This window comes from Lissotriton helveticus, chromosome 5_1 (genome assembly GCF_964261635.1).
Source record: "Lissotriton helveticus chromosome 5_1, aLisHel1.1, whole genome shotgun sequence".
Taxonomy (NCBI): domain Eukaryota; kingdom Metazoa; phylum Chordata; class Amphibia; order Caudata; family Salamandridae; genus Lissotriton; species Lissotriton helveticus.
Window position 1 is genome coordinate 299,060,877 of NC_136065.1, and position 22,812 is coordinate 299,083,688.

At 47.0% G+C, this 22,812-nt stretch overlaps 1 protein-coding gene across 5 annotated transcripts in view; it reads right to left on the reverse strand.

The window, feature by feature from the left end:
* KIF1B (kinesin family member 1B) overlaps nt 1-22,812 on the reverse strand; it is a 1,137,443-nt gene that overhangs the window by 838,942 nt on the left and 275,689 nt on the right. For all 5 annotated transcript variants that reach the window (XM_078642264.1, XM_078642262.1, XM_078642263.1 and 2 more), the window contains 2 exons: nt 7,541-7,683; nt 113-246 (listed from right to left, as the gene is read on the reverse strand). In XM_078642264.1, coding sequence (XP_078498390.1) covers nt 113-246; nt 7,541-7,683 — 277 coding nt within the window. The remainder of the gene's footprint in view (nt 1-112; nt 247-7,540; nt 7,684-22,812) is intronic.

The window sequence follows — 22,812 nt, forward strand, 5'->3', positions numbered from 1 at the left end:
CACATTTCAATAAAGTTGTTTTATAAGGAGTGTTTCTCTATCTACTCATGCAAAGGGTGACTTGCCCGCTCCTCCCTTACCACCCTTTAACCATATAACAACCAGCTCCTACCTTAAGTCGCTCTATGGCTTCCTCCCCTCCAGGCGTGGACATGATTCGCTCTTGAATGCTGGTGACCGTTGCCAAGGCCATCTGGCTATTAAGAGAGCCGGAAGATGACGAGGCAGTGAGGCAGCCCATCGATGCTGTGGAGAGAGGGCCAGGCCGTTGGTTTTCTGATGCTAGCAAGTACCTATTCTTATTATTCTGAATATCTTTAAGATCTAAGAGAAGACGACAGGAGGGGTACAGGGAAAGTGCCACAGACAAACAAAGGAGCCAGGAAGAGAAAGGACAAAGACAGGAAGGAAACAGTAACATGAGAAGAGACACGGACAAGCCTACAGTGCAGGATTACACAGATACCATGAGCGGTACAATGGAGCAGTTGGGAAACTGAGCAAATGTCAAGCACAGTGAAATAGTGATGAGGTTAACATATGCAGCACCAACTCTCCCTTCGCCCCATCAAGGTCAGAAATTTGCATTTGACATGCAACTCGGCCCTGAAATGTAGATACCATTCCCCAGAATGTCATCCTTGCCATTCCACCCCCATCCCTTTGGGGAGCCCAAGGGCACAATTTACCAATGCTCATCTACTAACCGCTCACAATAGATCAGCCAAGCCAGTCAAAAAAAGCTCCAAATCAGGTGCTCAAAGTATTATCATCAAGCACAGAAGGACAAGGCGATATGCAAGAAGCCCAATACTGCAGAAAACAAATAAAGCACAGATTGTAAGCGTGAGAAGGAATGTGCATGTTATGTTAGGAGAGACAAGAGAAAAGGGATAGTGGAGGGGATACAATTCAAGCAAATATTTTCCTCGCTATTTCCAGGGAATGGTTCAAAGCTGCACTACTTGCACAGTGAATATTTCTGACCAAGCATTACTACAACCTGATCTCTTATAATGATGCAGGCTAACATTTCACACCATGTGCATATAAAGCAAACAGGAATGTTATTTCTGCTAGAGAACTGAAGAGAAAGTTATCTGCAGCTATTAACTTCAGGCATATTGAGCTAGAAACAGTGAAACGCACTTCTCATTGCACCAGAACCTCCCAAGCAACCAGTCACACTGTTAGACAGTATCTTAACCCAGAGCATCATTTCAGCACTGACAGCTCTAGAATAAACACACTGCCCAGCCCGGAGCACTGAAGGCCTGCCCAAACACTGCTACATAAAGCTAGCAGCAATCAGCATGCAAGACAGCAAGCAGCACATCGTTTTAACCAAAAGGTGGCAAATCATTGTAGCGTTTGCAGAGCGTGACTTGCAAACTCTCAAAGACTGGGAAGCCGAGAGCAGAAGGGGTATGAATATGGAGGGGCTTGTGTCAATTTTTTTTTCTTTTTAAACATGATCTAAAATGCTTACAGTAGAAAAGATGCAACCACACCAATTCTGGCAACAGTCCATGTTAATGGAAAACAAATCAAAAGAGGATGCTGAACAACAAAGCCAATTAGAAATGCAACAGACTTTTGAAGGAGTCACAGGTGTCAAACTTGCACGCATATTAGGAGCAAATGACAAAACGGATAATTTCTAACAGAGGAAAAGTACAATTTGATACAAGGGGGCTTCCAAAGCTCAGATGAGTTTTATTAAGGGTGGGAGCATAAACAAATGTGCTAGCCCTCAGTGTTGCCGGAATATTGTTTGACGTAATTTCTATTAATTTAACATGAACTGATTTATTTAAATTAATATGCAGTGTGTTGCACTCAACCTCTTATAGAGGAAAGTCAATGAATCACATTGCCTACCCGACTGACAATTACCTATTGAGACAATGGGCAGGGGACCTTCTTGCAGTTAACATGGTTCATCACCCCACCACTTTCCGTCTTCTTCATAATATAAGTAGGAGACAGGATTCCACAAATTTGGAAGAGGAAAAGAACCTCTAGCTTTTGTCCCAGATAACCCTCTTCTCTTTGTCAGTCTTGCAAGTAGAGCGAATGTTGAAGGGACAAGACTTTCAGTAATCCAAATACAGAGGGAGAAACAAGCAGGTAACTTTTAAGCAGTCACCCCAGATTTCACCCAGCTGCTTCTAGGCATACCAGTTCAGTAAGTACACCATCGAGGGAGAAACAATTCTTCCTGCCCGTCTGTCAACATCCCCGGAATATTGCTAACATGCAGGGTTCAATGTCAAGGTGTGCAGAGACAGGCAGTAAAGCAAGGAGGATATAAAGTACTGACAGACTATACACACATTTATTTTCATTGGCATTGTAATCATCTCCCAGCGAATCAACTGACAGGAAAGCAAGAGGGAAAATACAATATGTGCAACAGGTCAAGGTCAGTGACACAATAACATTTTATAATCACACTTTTCATTTAAAGCATAACATTTTTATGATCCACACTGCTACGTGAAATGGACCGAACATTCAACATAACTGTCTTCAGCATACATTGCCACGCCTGAAAAACAAGGCTCTAGAAACTCAACCCTTGAAAGCATTTGCAAAAGGGTGCAATACGTCTATGTAGCTGCTTGGCACATTACAGGAAGAGGCCAAAGATTCTGCTGTGGGCGCCTTCTTTCCTGATATGAGCCACAAACAGAAATAGAAAATAATTAGTTTTATTATACTGTTGGGAATAGTGGCCTAAATCAGAAAACAATGCCTTTTTTAATCAGCTTTCTTATTCTGTCTTACCAACCTCAACTATCGAGTTCAGAGCACTTTGATAATATGCAAAGATCAAAATCAGGTTTTAACAGGACTGTGATCTTGAACTAATGAAACCGGCATAGCGCCATGGCACACCCCAGCAAGAAACCTCATCAACAGGTAACTTAGGCCAGCAAAGGTCATTTAAGCAGATAAAACACTGGATTTGAAGGACTAAAACTGTGGAATGCCGTCAGCAGCTCCCCGAAACATAAACCCAAGAACATGCACTTCAGGAAACTCCTGAAAAGGAACAATTCAGACTTGTATCCTATAAATAATCCTTCCACTCTTTCAGGAGCTGAGATCAAAGAGCTTCAGCTACGGGGTCTGCCATGCACCCCACGTTGCCTTTCATTTGATTGTACGGTGGACCTAAACAGTTTTGCCTTCTGAAGTAACAGAAAGGTTACACTGAATGCATTCCAAAACTCCTATGAATTCAAAAGAAATTTATGAAGCGGTTACATAACTCTAGCTTGTGTTATGTAGTAATCACAAGTGAGCTAATAATCTTCCACTCTGAGACTTCTGACCCAGTAATGCATTAAACTATTAAACTATATTCTATTGTGCAGCTTTCTATTTATGAGTGTACATCATAAATTATCAAAGTATCTCTAAAATACTTCCATCATAATTCTGAGACATTCAAGTAATAAAAGTCTTTTTGCTTCTAGTTATTTTCCATAATACAAGTAGACATTTAAGCCCTGCAAAACTGGATCATTACTTTTTAAGACAGAGGTGGCAGCTTTTTCCAATCTCCAGTTCTCTGAATAAGCAGGAAACCTCAGAGGGGGAGCAAAAGTACTCTTATGAGCCCGCTTGATGCATTTTAGTGATTTAACTGTGATATTCAGAAGCCTAGCTATTTACATAAACGTTTTGTGAGAACATCATTCTTCGCAAAGGAAATTACTTAAGTGTTAAGTAATGGCTAGGACAACCACTGAAGCTAAAGTCATGACACTCTTTCAAAAGGTTTGTCTGATGGCAGCTTTCCCCTCAACTTTGAACATTAAGGAAGAAAGACATTTTATTCTTCTGAATCCATCAATCCTTTTTAGGAAAACATTAAGAGACTCCAAGTATCTACCATGGACAATGTGGGCTCTCTGAAAGCTGAACATTAGAAAAGAACCCTGGAAGTCTATAGTTTTGACCATAATAAAAATCAAGCAATGTCATGCAGAAAACCTAAAAGAAATCACATTTGTCTTACCAAACCTAGAGAGCTGATCGCCAATTAGGATGAATAAAACTGTTTCGCGAACATTTCTAGCTGACACAATAGCTAAAATGGAAGCTAGTTTCTAGACCAGGTCTTAACGTTCTCTTGTGCTAAGGCTCCAATGAAGCCACCACAAGCTTAGCAAGTAATTCTGCCAGTGGGGCTGATAAACCTGATGGTGATGGTAACTTCGGTCAAATTAAAAAAGGAGAAATGCTTGCAATTAGTTTAACCAATGACAATCATTCTGGGTAGCATTCGAACCCATCATTATTTTGCCCACTATGCCACCTTAGAATAGACCCAGCCATATGCAAATGAGCCTTGGTCCTGCTCCAATAGGTACAGTAAACCACAAATTGCCAAGCCATGTTTTCTCTGAACCAGAACATAAGCAACTCAAGACCAGTTTCGGCCTGATTGAGCCCATTCAGTCAGGAGCAGCTTAATTCTAGTGGCACAGTGAACAAGGGACCCAATTCTGGACACACCCTGGGCCACTTAGGGCGTTACATCAAACCCATAAAAAGTGATGCGAGAAATGCTGGCAATTTGCCTAACCACTGGTAGTCACTCAGCGTAGGATTCCAATCCAAACCATTGTTTTTTAGCCCACCATGCCACCTCAGATTATATCCAGCCATATTCAAATCAGCCATGGTCCTGATTCAATAAGAAAAGCCCAGCCAAATAACAACTTGGCTCCACTTACGTCCAGTCCTATTTGTAGGTCAGCCTCACCCTTATTTTGTGCATCTCTTCAGCAGTGCGGACACCAAATGGCACTTTTTTCAGTAAAGATCACATTCAAGATCTTTTTGTAGTGCATCCCTTATTAGCTTTGTTTGCTTCAAACGTGCAATCAAATTTGTCATGTGTGTTATTACCTGATTTGAAACCATAATTATAAAATTTGCTATCATGAAGTTTCAAGCTTTTTCCTTAGGCGAGTCTATAATGAGCCTCTGAACAGTTTGCCATAAAATCACAGCTGTAGTGTTCAAGAGGCACTCATAACTGAGCTGCCTTCATTGTGGTGGCCAGCATATCACCAATTGCCTCACCCAGAGAACTTATTTTTAGGTGTCCTTGTACATCATAACTGCTGATAATGTGGAAGGCAGCAATGTTTTTAACCATTTATGCTATTTCGAAACCCAAAGGCAGAAATGACCCGAGATATACAAAGGTCTGGTTCAGGAGGTCTGGTTTTTAAACCACCTTGGGCATGGGACCTTTGCTGCTGATTGTGGTAAAATATAAAGTTCACGGTTGGCGGCATAGGCTTTGATATAGCTCATTCAGAGGTGTGGCTAAAATCAGAGGATTGGGAAAGATTTAAATGGATAACATGTTGCCATTCTTTGCTGAGCCGGTTAGAAGGTTGAAATATCATCCACTATAGGGCACTCTTGAAGGTGGTCTCAAAGGAGATTTTGTAGAGTATGCAGGACTTGATGCATCTATTCAGGGTGCCCTAGGTTTTCTTGACAGTCCTAATGCTTGTCCACCGCTTGCATGAAATCAAACTTTTCATTTGGTGCCTCTACTATGGAAGGTAGTAAAGTATGCCACTTTCTAGATCATCCCTTTTGAACAGATGTACCCCTACTCCTCAAAGGAGTTCTCCCTTGTGTGTAGGTGTAGAGGCCTGATTTTCGACCAGTGATTTTCTTGGCAGCATAAAGTACAAATGCTTTTTTTCTTTGGACTATAAATGGGGAGGGGGAGGATGCAGCGAGTACATCAAGTGAGTATGTGTTATTTTCAATGTCAACCTCCTTGACATGAACAGTCTATATATCGAAATGAGTCACGCCTTCTCCTCAGCTCATTCGACCATTGGCACCTCAAAGTCAACATCGACCAGAATGACAAGGATGCTATTTGGGGCTTATTCTGGAGTTCTCTATAGGACAGACCACGATGGGCAGTTTCTGGGAGTCCTGAAGTGGAGATATCTCTTCTAGGCTTCTACTTACAACGAGATGCTTCAGTTCTGAATGTAATACATTTCAGGCAAATTACTTTCCCAGCTTTAATGTCTTCTTGGGCATTTGACAGATTGTGCACTTCTTCACGTTACGGCACTCAGGAAGCCACGCATGCAGATCCTTTTCAAACCTTTTCCCACACATGACGGACACTTCAAAATCAATGGGAAGGTGACTGCGTAACAAAACTGTCCAATAATCAAAAAACGCTCATCGAAAGGAGAAAATAAGGATGTCAAGACAAGAAGACTGGTATCAAGTGTAGCTTAACCTTAACCAGATCGACAAATGCGGGTCCAGCATCCAGGATTCCACAAATTGAAGAGTGAAAAAATAAACTGAAGGTCAACTGCCCAAGCTGTGACTTCTGGGGCAGCAGGATAATGTGGGGTCTTAATAAATTGTGTTTCACTCTGCAAGGTTGAACTGCATTTCTCATCCTGGGAGTATTTAAAAAATAAAAAGACCACTTGATGGCAGGAGTGTGCAGAGCATGTGATCAATGCATGCAGATACGTCAAGAACTATGTTGCTGTTTAATTATTCCTTAATGGCTATCTTGTACCTTTTTTTTTAATCAAATGAAAGTTTCATGTGATAGAAACAGGTGCATTGCATTTGATTCAATCTGAGTCCCATGGTAAGAAAAGTTTGAGCTTGATTGAAGTAACATCTCTCTAATGAGGGAAAATCTACTAAATTGGAAAAGATGTAACCAGATCTGAGGTGACTTCAATATTCATTATGACTGGAATTTGGCAATGAATGCAGATCAGGCAATGGTAGGAGAGGCAAGATGTCTTGCACAAAGGCAACAAGATTACATAGCAATAGCCTTCAAATAACACAAAGACAAACTCAGAGCTCTTGTGACATGGGACATGAAAAGTTCCCGGGGCTCTTCTAAGCAGTTGGGGAAGTGAGGTCCTAGCATAGACGGTTGCAGGCTGAAGATATCAGTTACACCCACTTATTGTATACACACAGACCTGTATATCGAGACCGTCATTATCATAAACTGTCTAAAACTTACTCCAGCCATCATCTAACTATCATTATATAACATGCATATGAAAGCAAAATGGCTGCAACAAGACTTGAGCAGTTATCGCTATCCGTCTTCATATCTACTACAAAATCTAGCCATGATTCAACAGTCCTACATCCTTTTCAATTCTTGGACACCAGATTATAACTGGACCACATGGCAAAACAGCGATGCTCGAAGGGCTTGTCTGACAGGAGAGTTTGTGTACCTTTTTTTGCTGTTTGTGGGCCTGTTTTATGTACTGGAGGGACTTTTTTTAACTGATTACTCTGATAGCACCACAAAATTGCCTGCAGCAAACAGAAATGTGCACAGTCTCCCATACCCTGCAGAACAGCTATACGGCAATGTGAAAATATGGGACAATTACATTTTTGTGCCCAGTCCAATTTTCTCTCCTAGCCAGACCCTGTTAAGCACCAGTATCATACAAGGACTGCCATCAATGACATCACTTACTGTCAAGAATATCACCAAGGCCTTGAGCTCGAAGAAGGTCTTTGAGTCGTGTCACTTCCTCTTTCAGTTCTCGCACCAGCTTGGCATTGGGATCCTCATTGATGATAGCATTGCATTTAATCTGTTTTGCACGGTCAGCATACCTGAAATGTCAGCTACATATATTAAAACAAAACTGCCAAAAAATGGGGATAACAGAGCAGTGTAAAGATCTCAACAACAAAGCCACAGGAAGCCAGAATGAGGACTTACTACTGTGATGTGATCAGAGGAACCAAACAGATAAACATGCAACTGACAAACAAAATTGACTAAAAAGTGCATATGGTAAGTAAGTCGAGATGAAGCTATGGAAAGGACAATACAATAAAATAGGAGCCTGCTCCTCTTCCCATCCCAATAATATACTTTTTTATATAAACTGTATTTTTTTGATTATTCATCCCTCGAGTTTAGATCGCTTAATCCAGAGCATTTGGTATAGACTATTTGTTGGTCCATTAGAGGTTTTCAGTTTCTCCTCACCAAACAATTATACCCATCTGTCATTGTATTTCTCCTGCATTGACATTTTTTACAGGTTAACATTCTCAGAGTAATACAAGCATAATCCCAATTGTTGAGCTGGAAATTATGACTAGATCAATATTTAATATTTAGAAACAAAACAGAACAACTAAAATGAAACCCCTTCTAATTTCCCGATTGGTTTCTTAATCAATAACAGCTCTTTATACCATATCCTTTGTAATCAAACACATGGTGCCCGATCCTGCTGCAGGTTCCTCAGGACATAAGGAATGGAAGGGAATGCATAATGCAGGAGGAAACTAAGCTCTGGAGCATTGCAGACCGTAGAGCTCCCTGCAACGAATACTGGAGGATGCAAAACAGCAGGCAGCCCACATTTTCACAAGTAGCAAAGCATTGTATTGATGGCAAAGATGGGCTGGAGCATCTCCAAATGTCAGCGCCACTTGTGGTCAGTAAGAAGACTACCACAGAGGTTGGGGGCTCTCAGATTTAGGGAACCTGCCAAGTGGTTGACACCCATTCAGATTTCATGAGCCTGAGCCCACAATCTCAGCATCTGTCTGAAGAGAGGGCACTAACATCATTGGCCTCTTTCTTGACTTGTCACTCAGCAGTTATATTTTCCACCAAAATTTGGAGTAAATGACTGCAAATGGAGGGAAAGAGCTCCTTCACCACCAGTGCATAGCCCACAACTCAAGCTGATTGATAAGGTACCTCAACGCTGCTAGAGACCAAAGTCCTCTGATCTCGGGATCCACCAGATGTGCGCCCCATCCTGAACTGGAGGCAACCATCACAACAATCGCCCTGTTTGTGGAGGGCAGAAGCTCAGATTCTTCAACTGGTGTCTACCATTGATGATCTTTTGATACTTTCAGGTTGAAGCGGACATTGTCTGCCATTTTGCCAAAGTTCAGAATCCACTGAATGCAGAAACACTGCACAGAGTGATTGACTAGAAGGATACAAGAAGCGAGAAGGCCCAGCAGGTGAAGGACTGTTGGGGCTAAGAGAATCATATCCTGAATGTCAGGCATCCTCAGAAGAGATGGGAAACACAGAAAGATGTCTACAACACTGCACTGATGAAAAGAAAGTGCAGCAAGGGCTCCGTTTGAGATTTAGGTAAGTTAATAGAAAACCACAAGTCAAACAGCAGGGTTGCTGAGGCACTCGAATGGCCCAACACAAGCAGCAGATTGTAAGAGTATAAGGATATCCCCATTCTGCGAAAATATGCCGTCTTCACATTTGCAAAAAACATGAGGTGCCAAAGTCAATCGGAAGGGCAGGACAGCGAACTGGTAATTTGTTGAGCCTACCATAAAGCACAGATACCACATGTGAATGAAGGATCGGTATATGAACATACACGTCCTGCAAATTGAGGGACATCATACAGTCTCTTCTTTCCAGATCTAATGAGCCCTGTGTGAGGGTCAGCATCTTAAATTTCTCCTTGCAAGGCTTATTCATCTGTGACATCTCCCAGAATACCTGAAAGTACCTAGCCAAAAGACCGGTCAGTTTGGTGGACCACATGGCAAGACTTTCAGATGAAAAAAGTTTGTTGCATACAGCGCCATAATTCCAAAATCTTTAAGGAGATTGGCTTATTCACCAATATGGGGAAAGGTAGTTAAAGGACCCACAGCCTTAAAAGAAGCTCCCTCTGCCGATGGCGGACCTGAAGGACACTCAAATGCCAATGCTGGCACTGTATCTAGCCCTCTGGCGTTTTGAAGTGCCAGATAATCTGAAGTATCCGTACTGGTTGGATGGAATCCGTTACAAAAAGTTTAAAAAGTTGGTCAAAAAGTGACAGAGGTAGCTCTCCAGATTTGGGTTGTTAGCACCAAACGAGAGGAACTTAAGTTAGCGCCTATGTAGGCACAGCAAAGTCACTTCAGACCAGACAATGCAGACGAGAAGCCAAAGAATGCCACTTACCGTTGCGCAGATGTACTACCTAAGCCATTTGAAAATCTTCCTCAGCACCTTCAGGGTATGGAAGCATAAAACAGTGACAACAGACTCTTGGGTGGTCAAGTAGAGTTTGCGGGCGATGACGATGCCTAGATTCTTGGTGTGGGTAGTGTTGGGTGGGAGTCGGTCCTAGCTCTGTTGACCACAAGGTGGAGTCCCACTGTGAAGTGCTCTTCCCGAATGCCACAATTTAAGTGCTGTCTGTGTTGAGCTTTAGACAGTTGGTCCTCATCCAGTGGGTGACTTAAGTTATCCAGGCACTGAACTTGAACTTTACTCGGCCATCAATCCTTTTTGGTGGCAGTGTCCTGAATGACTACGAGTCCCAGTGGTTAGGTATCTTGTGTGTCAGGCATCGTGGTGATGATAATTACTTATTATTTCAGTTTTCATTCATGAGAATTGTTACTGAAGTCATAAGCAACCTACTCCCCAATGGAAACAACAGAATGATTTTGTCATTGTTAGGATCTGGATAGCTCTTATAATTAAACTAAAAAGGTACCCATCACGTCAGCCAGGACTGATGGTACTGTTAAAAGCCTATCCGACTTCACTAACCCAATTTTACCTTTGTTTGTTAAAAGAAATATGATCATGTTTTTTTTTAATACTTTTTACGTAAGTGACAAAATGTAATTACCCCCTTTTACATTGGAAATAAAAAGGAAGGCCTGCTATCGGTCTTCAAAATCTATTTTATTTCAAAATAGTTTTTAGAACTCTGTACCTGGCTGGGATAATACAATTCTATTGAAGAAGACATCATGAAGGAGAATCTTTGATCAAAGGCTGATGCCAACAGGGTTTCACTGAAATTCCCTAGGAACCAAATTCTCAACTTTAGAAGATCAAAAACTGGGCAGCAAGTCAAGTTTGCAACCTGGAACATCGGTACTCAAGAAACTTAATAGGCGGGGGCAAAGCCGGCCGTGCACCGAGATGGCCATCATTTAATAAGGCTCTGGGAACTGTCTGACTAATCCATTAAGTGTCCTTAGTTAATCTCACCAGCAACTCCTACCAGTGCCACAGAGCGCGCCTAAAAGAAGGGCTTCCGCGTCGACGACCGGAATCGAGCTGAGGAAGTCGAGTCGATGTTTATCGATATTGAAAGTTGTTGGTTGAAGTTTGAAGAATGTTTTCGCGTCGAAGTACTTGAAAAGTAGATTTCGAACCAGAGCGGAAAAGTTTGATCCGAACCCAGTGGCGGAAAAAAACAATCTAAGGATGGAGCCGATGCCCAAGCGCACTATTGTCCAAGGGAGGAGTCACCTATCTCGTGACTACAAAGACTTCTTACAAGATGACAACAACATGCAATCATCCGAATCCAACACCAGGTGGCGATCTAATGCACAGTGTAAGATCTTCAGCTCATATGCCTCGAACCAGTACTTTCTGCCAGCGATCTCTTCTCAGCTCTATATCTCTGGACGATGGCCCCTCCGAGAGGTCTGGAGTGCATCTACAAGCCTTTGGACCAAATTGCAAGATCACTCCAGTTCTGACACAGGTAGTGAAAAATGGCATCCAATTAATCTTGAACTGGATATATTCTACAGGGTGGAGAGCCACCACATGAAGCCCACTATGGGAAGAAGAGATCAGAAACAAACAAAATGATCCTTCAATCCTAAAGTGAGGGGCACGCCATAGATTAACCCCTTGCATGCTGATGACGGCCCCCAGCCGTCATGCACTACAGTGCTCGTGTGCTGATGACGGCTGGGGGCCGTCATGACCGCACCCGTGCTGAAATCTTCAGCACGGGAGCGGAATCGCGGCAGCATTCAAGGGGTTAAAACAGCACTCCACAGGATGAGTACACGCATTGGTGGAGCCTCAGATTTCAATGAGAGGGATGTGAAAGATTTACTCAGGGGCATGAGTAGCAGTCTGTGGAACATTAATATTAAGACTGGTTCCAACTCAAAGTGTGTACAACGCCTATCAGAATGTCTGGCCAAGCAGGCAGCAAAGATCGAGCACACAAAAAGGAGAGCCTCAAATGTGGAAGATAACTTTATGTGCCAAAGTAAGACAACCACAGATATAGCCAAGATTCTGAAGAGCATTGGAACGAAAAACCAAGACCTGGAAATTCCACCATGGTGAAAAAATGTCAGAGTGGTTGGGGTCCAAAATTCAGCATTGACAGGCAAAGTGGAGACATCAATCGAAACACGGTTCATTAAACTGTTTAGCATTTAAAGCTTTCTGAAAGTTTTCATAATTGAAAAGGCCTATTGCCCGTGGCACCGAGTGCTGTCCTTTGAGTTCCGTCATGACCCATCACTCCATAAGTACTCAGTTACAGAGACAGGGACACTTTATGACAGTTGGGTCCAAAAAAAAAGATTTGCAAAATCCGGGATCCTCAATTTCACACTATACGGATTCCACTGTTGTAAAGGTGGTTCGCAATACGTTTGCAGGAGTCAAGAAAAAGCTGTAGAGCTTAAATCTTGAGTCTTGAATACCCAGCCTGTTAGAAAGACTCCGTAAAAGCCTACATTTTCACTGACCCACAATTGGCGAATCAGTCCCTCAAGAAAACTGAGAAAGAGTCAATGCTCCTCTAATACTATATTGCCCGCAGCGAAACAAAAGCAGTTAATGACTGACTGTATTTAGAACTGAGTAAACTGAAGCATCCTGGTGCGATAACATTTGTATGTTTAAGGTTAAAATACATGTATCCCAGAGAACCTAGGGCGAACTTTAAGTGAGAAGTTGCCAATGTGTATCTTCTGTGCATATATACAGAAGAGGTAGTCTCTAGATAACTTCATAGGGACAAGGGTTCCGTGAGCAGTTTAATCCTTCCCTAAAACAGAACAGCAGTGCAGAGTTGACAAATTAATGTTTTGCAATGTAAAAGGTGTTGCATATGTTTTAAACTTGGAAATGATTTAAGTGTGAAAAGGAATACCCAAATGCCCAAATATGCTGCATCTCTCATCTTTATGGCTGATAGCCGAAGAGAAAGGTGTGGTACCACCAGCCCCTATTGGCAGAGGCCATTTGCTCATGCACTTCAGAGAGTTTATTGGAGGATTAGGAGAAAAGGGGTGATACCTCAATGCAGAAGGTTGGGTGAGAGTGGGGGTATACAGAACCAAGTTAGACAAAGAAATGTTGGTTACCTCTTCATTGTTAGTACAGAGGGCGGCTCCCGGCACAAGAGCTTTTAAGCATAGCTAGAGTGGAATACATGATGTGGTCGAATAGTCTAGGTATGCCAGTTGCAGAACTGAACTTCCTGAAGAGGAATGTTACAGGGTTAAAGGATTGCTGTAAATCTAGAAAGATTACTACTTCATTTTAAAGACACAAAATAGATATAGCTTTGCACTAGGAAATCCATCTGACAATTAGAAATGAGAGCCCTAAAAACAGATCGATTATGTAGTATCTGCTTCTTTGCATCCTACATTATATACTCAGGGGCTAGGAGTGGTGGTCGGGGGAGGCAGCTGCGAGTGCTCCAAATACAGATTAAGAAGGAGGATATACACTGCTGCAAGGGGTAATACATAGACTACATGTTGCCTTACTGAATGTATATTATCTTGCCAGCCTGCAATTTCGTGAACATATACATGGAGTGCTGAAGGGGGTACCTTCACGTGCACTCTTGTGAGGCCGAGTGAGGGCAGAAGGGGGGAATGCAATACTGCACTTGACAACGCCCAAGACAGAACTAGCTCTGCCCCAAGGGAGCGGAAGACGCTAGACAGAGCAATACACACGCATTGTAAGGACATGGGATGGTAGATGTGTGGAGAACAAATCAACAAGCAGGTGAAGTATATACCTTTTATTCATTGGTACATGGGGCACCCATTCTTAGATAGATTATTGGCTTGCAAAAGAGATGGTTATCATCTCGTTGGGCACGGCATATATCTTCCACGAAACGTCTCAGACCTTACACCGGACTCCTGGAATTAGCTACCCCCATAGTTGTGCCACAGCAAATATTTGGAACTTAATCGCTGAAACAATGTTCACATCAGAAACACACAAAGAAAACCAATGCAGCCTTGGTAAATGACAAAAAACACAGTTGATGGACAGAATGTAGAACAATGTCATACATTCACCCCAGTACAAGGATCTGGGCCTAAATCCATCGTTTTTTTGCACTCCACACCACCCTGGGTTAGACACTGGCTATATGCAAATCAGCTCTGACCCTGTGCCTCATGGGAACAGTCCAGTCCTAACTACCAAGCCATGTCTTTCCCAGACCGGAATCAAGCATCCAAGGACTGGTTTCTGGCTATCAATCAATCAATCAATCAATCAAGTCATTTGTATAGCGCACTACTCACCCGTAGGGTCTCAAGGCGCTGGGAGGGGGGGGGGTGCCGTTACTGCTCGAACAGCCAGGTCTTGAGCTTCTTCCTGAAGGAGAGGTGGTCTTGGGTCAGGCGCAGGTCGGACGGGAGTGAGTTCCAGGTCTTGGCAGCCAGGTGGGAGAAGGACCTTCCTCCTGTTGTCGCTCTTCGGATGCGGGGGACGGCGGCGAGGGCGTGGCTGGTTGATCTGAGGAGGCGCGTGGGAGTGTAGAAGTTGATCCTGCTGTTGAGGTAGCTCGGGCCTTGGTCGTGTAGGGCTTTGTGCGCGTGGGTGAGGAGGCGGAAGGTGATCCTCTTGTTGACCGGGAGCCAGTGCAGGTCTCTCAGGTGTCCGGAGATGTGGCTGTTTCGTGGGATGTCGAGGATGAGTCTGGCCGAGGCGTTCTGGATCCGCTGGAGTCTCTTCTGGAGCTTGGCGGTGGTTCCGGCGTAGAGGGCGTTGCCGTAGTCCAGTCGGCTAGTGACGAGGGCCTGGGTGACAGTCTTCCTGGTCTCGGTGGGGATCCACCGGAAGATGTTCCGTAGCATGCGCAGGATGTTGAAGCATGACGAGGAGACGGCGTTGACTTGTCTGGTCATGGAGAGGGAGGAGTCCAGGATGAAGCCCAGGTTGCGTGCGTGGTCCGTCGGTATGGGTGCGGTGCCCAGGGCGGGGGGCCACCAGGAGTCGTCCCAGGCGGAGGGCGAGGAGCCCAGGATGAGGACCTCCGTCTTGTCTGCGTTCAGTTTCAGGCGGCTGGTCGTCATCCATTCGGCTACCTCTCTCATCCCTTCGTGCAGGTTGGCTCTGGCGGCGTCGGGGTCGTTGGTCAGGGAGAGGATCAGCTGGGTGTCATCGGCGTAGGAGATGATGTTCAGGTTGTGTTGGCGTGCGATGGTCGCGAGGGGGCTCATGTAGACGTTGAAGAGGGTTGGGCTCAGCGAGGATCCCTGGGGTACGCCGCAGATGACTTCGGTGGCCTCTGACTTGTACGGTGGTAGACGGACTCTCTGCGTTCTTCCGTCGAGGAAGGAGGTGATCCATTCCAGTGCCTTGTCCTGGATTCCGATGTTGCCGAGGCGCTGTACTAGGGTGCGGTGGCAAACAGTGTCGAAAGCCGCGGAGAGGTCCAGGAGGATGAGGGCCGCTGTTTCCCCGTTGTCCATCAGAGTCCGAAGGTCATCGGTGGCGGCGATGAGGGCGGTCTCGGTGCTGTGGTTCGCTCGGAAGCCAGACTGTGAGGGGTCGAGGGATCCATTCGTCTCGAGGAAGGCGGCCAGTTGTTTGTTGACGGTCTTCTCGATGACTTTGGCCGGGAACGGGAGGAGCGAGATGGGACGGTAGTTCTTGAGGTCGGTGGGGTCTGCTGTGGGTTTCTTGAGAAGGGCGCTGAGTTCGGCGTGCTTCCAGCTCTCCGGGAAGGTGGCGGTGCTGAAGGAGGTGTTGATGATGTCCCGCAGGTGGGGTGCGATGACAGCGTCGGCCTTGTTGAAGACGTGGTGAGGGCAGGGGTCGGTCGGAGATCCGGAGTGGATGGAGTTCATTGTGCGGATGGTGTCTTCGGTGCTGATCGGAGTCCAGGTGCGGAGGGTGGTGGTGGGTGGCGTTGTTGCGGTTGTGGCTTCCGTTGGTTGGTTGCTGAAGCTGTTGTGTATGTCCGCGATCTTGTTGTGGAAGTAGGACGCGAGGGAGTTGCAGAGGTCTTGCGACGGGGTGATGTCGTTGTTTGCGGCGTTAGGGTTGGAGAGCTCTTTCACGATGTTGAAGAGTTCCTTGCAGTTGTGTGCGTTGTTGTCCAGCCGGTCCTTGTAAGTATTTTTCTTGGTGGCGCGGATCAGTTGGTGGTGTTTCCGGGTGGCGTGCTTGAGGGTGGTCATGTTGTCCGTGGTTGGTTCCCTTCTCCAGACTTTCTCGAGGGCTCGACAGTTCTTCTTGGAGCTCTTGAGTTCGTCGGTGAACCATGGTGTTTTTCTGCTGCAGGGTCCGCTGGGTGGGGTTCTCAGAGGGGCGAGTTCGTCTGCGCAGTTGTTGATCCACTTCGTGAGGTTGTCGGCGGCCTGGCTGGGGTTCGCTGAGCTGGCGGGAGGGTGCTGGCTCAGGGAAGCGGTGAGCTGGTCGGCTGTGATCTTGTTCCAGCTTCTTCGGGCAGCCTGTTGCTGGTGGTGGTGGATCGTCGTTCTTTTGAAGGTGAAGTGGACGCAGCTGTGGTCCGTCCAGTGGAGTCCTGTTGCGTGGCTGAAGGTGACGTCTTTGCTGGATGAGAAGACTGCGTCGAGTGTGTGTCCGGCGAGGTGGGTGGGGGAGGTCACCAGTTGCTTGAGTCCGAGGTTGGCGAGGTTGTCGAGCAGGCTGATGGTGTTGCGGTCGCTGTTGTTCTCCAGGTGGAAGTTGAGGTCCCCCAGGAGGATGTAGTCGGCGGAGGGGAGGGCATGCGGGCTGACGAAGTCGGTGATGTCCTCGCTGAATCGTGTGAATCAGCCTTCATTCAGCCTGGATAGCTTGACTCCAGTGGTGTGGAGAGCCTGGGACTCACGTCTGAGCATACCCAGCCCACTCGGGGTGAAAATTGCAAAAAACACAGTTGATGGACAGAATGTAGAACAATGTCATACACTCACCCCAGTACAAGGATCTGGGCCTAAATCCATTGTTTTTTTGCACTCCACACCACGCTATAGCCAGAAACCGGTCCTTGGATGCTTGATTCCGGTCTGGGAAAGACATGGCTTGGTAGTTCTGACTGGACTGTTCCCATGAGGCACAGGGTCAGAGCTGATTTGCATATAGCCAGTGTCTAACCCAGGGTGGTGTGTAGTGCAAAAAAACGATGGATTTAGGCCCAGATCCTTGTACTGGGGTGAATGTATGACATTGTTCTACATTCTGTCCATCAACTGTGTTTTTTGCCTTGGTAAATGAAGCAGGTTCACTTTGGGAGGTCTTTATATGGGCATTTTTTTGTTTTAACAATCCATAGTTCTTACATCAATTGTTAATAAGCTGAATGGCTTGGCCAATCCGGCCAAGATAGTGGTCGCATCGTCCTAGAGCTCCGCTCGGCGGCCCACACAATCACCAATAATCCATGCCCCAAATACTCCAAAACCCCATAGAAAACCTGCACCCAAGCAGCTGCCACACAGACGTTTGGCGAGTCCGGGGTCATGACTGCGGCGGCGATTCCGGCACCATGAGCGGCTCTCGCGGGTACCCCTGGACAAGATCAAAATGGCAGCGCCACCTGGATCCTGAGAGTGCATTGCGACAGTGAATGGATCGCAGATCGGGTGAATGACCCCCAGTCTCTGAACAACACGGCAGGCGGGAGATGGTGGCGGCGCCTTCTGAGCCGTGTGGGCGACACCAGGTGAGGAAGGTGAGAACGCTACTCGCAGCCGACTAGACCCTGGGTGGCAGACGCAAAAGGTTGCCGGCCCTGCACAGAGCGACCCCCATGCACGAAGGACCAGGCCAAACGGGTCCTGCACCAATTCCGTGCCGAAACACCCGGGCGAAGCGACCTCCCCCCGCACGGCGCCGGAACTTGAGGCGCGTGGCGGGAGGTAGTATTACGATGGGGACCTCCAAGACGGGCCAACACTCACAGGCCCATCAGAGCACGGTGAGCAGATGACAGGCCGCCCCTCCCCCAGGAAAGAAGCTCAGATTTCGTATGGACCCCGTATGAGCTGAAACCCGCATCGTGCATCGGACCAGGTGAGTCTGGTGCCTGCTCCCTCCCGCCGCACGGCGCCGGGGCTCGAGGCACGGGGCGGGAGGTGGGGAGGTATCGGTGGCCTTTTCCGGTTTTAACAGATCCCAGGGGCACATTACAACATCCATGAGAATCAGGCCTGCTGCGGACGTCACGGAGTGGCAGACCTAGACGTGGGCCCGGCTGAAACGGTCCAGTGGTGCCTCGGGATGCTGCCTGTGTTCCCCTTTGGCCTCCCGGAGCGCTAGAGCACCACAGGGGGAAGCGGCAGGTTTTAAGCCTGCGCGCTCTGGCCGAAAACGATGCTTTGCCTAGGCCCCGGTTCCCCCGCTGCAGCCCGGAGGCTCTTCCCTGACGAAATGGTCTGGGGGTCCTCACGGAATTTGGTAGCAGTGTCCTTCCCGCTCCGCTGGCCCCTAAGCCCTATTAACAAGAAGCTGAGTTGCAGGGCGTGTGCCGGAGAGTTTGGATCAAGGGTCTGCAGTGCACCTTAGCATTGCCACACTAAAACCCGGGGACCACTCCTATCTCCCCCCCCTCCAGACAACGCGTTGCCCGACTACACTTGGACTCCGGAGCAATACGATTGGAGTTGGCCCTAACAGGGGTGGTCAGGAGTACCACGACAAGGATGACACCCGGGTCCCCAGCGAATGCTGAAACCTGGGGGGCGGCGGACGACGGGGATCGACGAGGGAGCGATAGGAGGGGTAACATTGATTCCAGGATTGTGAAAACTCATCCAATTACCCCTAACCCCGCCCCCCCACATACAAGACATGCAGAAGGGCTCGGATTCCCTTCATAGTCTCCTGGAGACATTTACAGGTCACGTAGTCACGCCCAGTCGGGTCTGTGGTGAGCCCAGATCGGACACGAGGCAATCCTTACATGTGATAAAGCTCATGCAGGAAGTCTTCAGCACGATGAGGAGGGACGACAACAAACCGGAAAGCACAGGACACGGCAGTCCGCCGTCCCCGGGGTGAGTGGTGGTGGAGCACAATACAAGACCCCATCTACAAACGGCAGTGAGAAGTACGGCCGGCATGGGGCGTCGGCACGTAACAGGAACATTGCGGGCCCCTTGGCCCCAGAGAATGACCTCCCCAGATCCTAACATCTCCCAATCGGAAGGGGAACCCCCTTGTCTGACAAGCTAGATAAAGTTCTTGCTGCCATATAACACTCCAGACTAAAGGAAACTGGCGGACAAAGTCAAACAAGGGGAAAAAACGCTTCAAACTATAGAACCACAGGTGCAGCAGCAACAAGACACTCTAAAAGATCGGCAATCCCGGATAAAGATCCTGGAAAATAAAGTGGACTATTTAAAAGGGCGATCCCACAGGAACAATATCCGCATCATGAATCTCCCTGAAAGAGTGAGGGATCTTACCCGATCCGCTACATCGCAACATGGATCGCAACATTTACACAAACAAAAGACCTGACCCACTTCTTCTCTATAGAGAGCATACCGTGTAACGGCTCGCAAACCACGACCGGGACTGCCACCCGACCATTACTCTTGAAATTGCTCCATTACCAGGACAGAGACACCATTCTCCGTGCAGCGAGGCAGCAGGGGACGCTTCGAGTGGAAGATAAACAGGACATGCTATTCCCGGATTACTCCCGAGCCGTTCAAAAACAGAGAGCTATTTTCTTAGCAGTTAAATGCACCCTGCGCTAAAAGAATGTACAATATGCTCTACTATTCCCTGCCCGTCTTAAAATTATTCATGACGGAACCACACACTTTTTTACAGACCCTGCGGAGGCTAGTAACTGGGTGGAGCAACACTCGACAAGCCTGGATGATCCCAAGAGTACGCAAAACTATCGACCACCCGGCCGCTCAAGGAGACAACTCAAGAGTCACCCTTACACAATTAGGCTCACGGTCTAGCTCAGCTACTAACAACTCCCCCGACCTAGAACAAATCATAACAGAGTGCAGGAAGGCACTGCAGGCAGCTGCGCAGGTGAAAGTAACAGGCGAAAGCTCGGATGGAGAGGGAGGACTGCACTTGTTCACCTCAGAAGAAGATGGCAGCGACGTGCACACTTCCCGAGAGGGCTCAGTGACACCCCCGATGGTGACCCCTCAAACGGCGGACACACGGATATAAGACACGATGCTCCAAGCGGCACAGAGGAGAACATACAATTTGAGACCTGGATGCCCGAAGAGAGGACAGTGCCCCGACACGGCGTGGCATCGCCGCGGGAAGTCATGACCACCGCAAGGCCGAAGACTGAACTGGACTACAGTGGGTGGCAGGGAAGGGGAATGACTCCTTTGGGCAGTCCTACTATGCCATCTACAAGTGGGCGGTCATAGTGGTGGCAGCTGGCGGAGATGTACGGCCACTCCCCTCAAGCAACGAACTAAAGTTAGCATATGAAGTACAGTTTGGACATATCGCCTCGTAAAATAGGTCCCCCACGTTGGGAATGTTTCCCGTTATTTAATCTTACCACCTCCCCATCTCCAGTTCCCAGAGTACCCTTAGTGGAGTAAGGTTACGGAAACGGAATTCGTTGAAGATATACAGGTGGCTGGCGCTGTGGTGGGAGAGGAGAGCAGAGGGTGGAGGGGACATCACGCAAGGAGAAGCCCCGATTAGACAACAGACAAAAATGGCAACCAAGATGCCTAACACAGATATAAAACTCATCACATTAAACATTAGGGATATGCACACGGCAAACAAACGATACGCCAGCTATGCATACTTAAAGAGGCAACAAACGCAGATAGCTCTCCTGCAGGAGACACACCTGACAGCGACGGAGGTAGACCACCTGCGTAAAAAATGGCAGGGCATTATCTGTGCCACAACATACTCTGCATTTGCCAGAGGTGCTCTAATCTGGATTAGACCTGGGGTTCCTTTCAGGAAGCAGGCACGAACAGTGGACATAGACGGACGATACTTTCTGATAACGGGATTACTAAAGGGTCATTCAATATTGCTGGGAAGCATATATGCCCCCAATGTAGAGCATGACCATTATTGGAGCCGCCTTAGAGGAGTACTGGCCCAGCACACATCGATGCCATGGCTGCTAGGGGTGGGGTGGGGGGGATTACAACTGCACCCTAGACATCAGTCTAGATAGATCTTACTCCTCATTGGCACAATCACCCACGGCCAAGCAGACGGCACACTTTCGACACTGGGTAGATCACTGGGCATTGGTAGATGCCTGGAGAGAGCAGAACCCAAACACTAAAATATACTCCTTTAACTTCATCCCACACAATTTACTAGTAAGGCTAGATAGATTTCGCTGCTCCGCAACACTCCTCCCCAAAACACAACACACAGACTACCTAGGTAGAGTCGTGTCTGACCATGATGCACACACAGTGATCCTTAGATGGAAACCACCTCACCCCCGTGCCTACATGGAAGCTACAGCGGGAGTGCCTCACTAATCAGGCGTTCTGCCATGCACATGGGGATCACATCCAAAAACACTTCACACTTAATGCCGGTATAGCGTCATCCAGATTGATAGAATGGGACAAGTTTAAGGTCGAAGCCAGGGGGCACTGCATCCAACAAATAGTAGGGATATGGAGAACACTGGAGAGTGCACTTCGAAGGGCGGAGGCAAAATTGGCGGGCTTAACAAAAGACATGGATAAAGGAGAAGCCACCCCAGCGCAGGTAGCGGAGGCTAAAACATCTCACGTAGAAGCCATGAGGGACCTCCGCAAATATAACTTTAGAGAATATGCAGCCAGAGTACATCGGAAGGGTAATAGAGCGGGGACACTCTTGGTGTGGCTAGCTAAACAAGACACAGACACAGACACAAAACCAATTACAGAACTCCTAGACAAAACTGGAAACCCTAAAAACTCACAAGTAGATATACTACACATATTTCACGACTATTACTCTGGCATCTATCGGGCCTCACGCAGACAACACACCATGAACTGACACTGTTCCTCAGCCCATTGCCTATGCCCACATCCCACCCGCAGACAAAAAGGCGTTGAAGACGAGGATCAAGCCCCCGGACGTAGCTCACGAGATCAGAACACTAGCGCGTAACAAAGCGCAGGGAATGAATGGTTTCCCGCTCGAGTATTATTACACCTTTGCAGCCTGGCTGATCCCCCGGGTTGTGTCCATGTATGAGGATGTGCTGATCAGAAGCGATCTCCCAGGAATCAATTCTGGTGACATTCCCAAAACAGAATAGAGACCCAACGCTCCCCGCCTCATTTACCAAACGCAGACTGCAAAATAATGGGTAAAATATTAGCGTATCGTTACAGCCAAATTCAAGACGTAACACCTCGCAGAATCTACGCAGCCTGTTCCACATCCAAGACAGAGCAAAAGAACAGGTCCCACGCGCAGCGTGCCTAATTTTAGACATCAAAAAAGCCTTTGATACACTGCTTTGGCCATATTTATTTGCTGTCCTCCGTAAAAGAAATGTTGGTCCAACCCTAATGGCGTACACACAACTCCTCTACAAGGGCCTCACCTCCAGAGTGAGAATAGGTAAACATTTCAGCTCCATTTCCGGTGGGACGAGGGAACGGACAAGGGTGCCCCCTGTCCCCCCTCCTGTTCGCTCTGGCAGTAGAACCCCTGGCAATACGCTTGCGGCGGAAAGGTGAGGTATGGGGTATTCCAATAGCAGACACAGTACA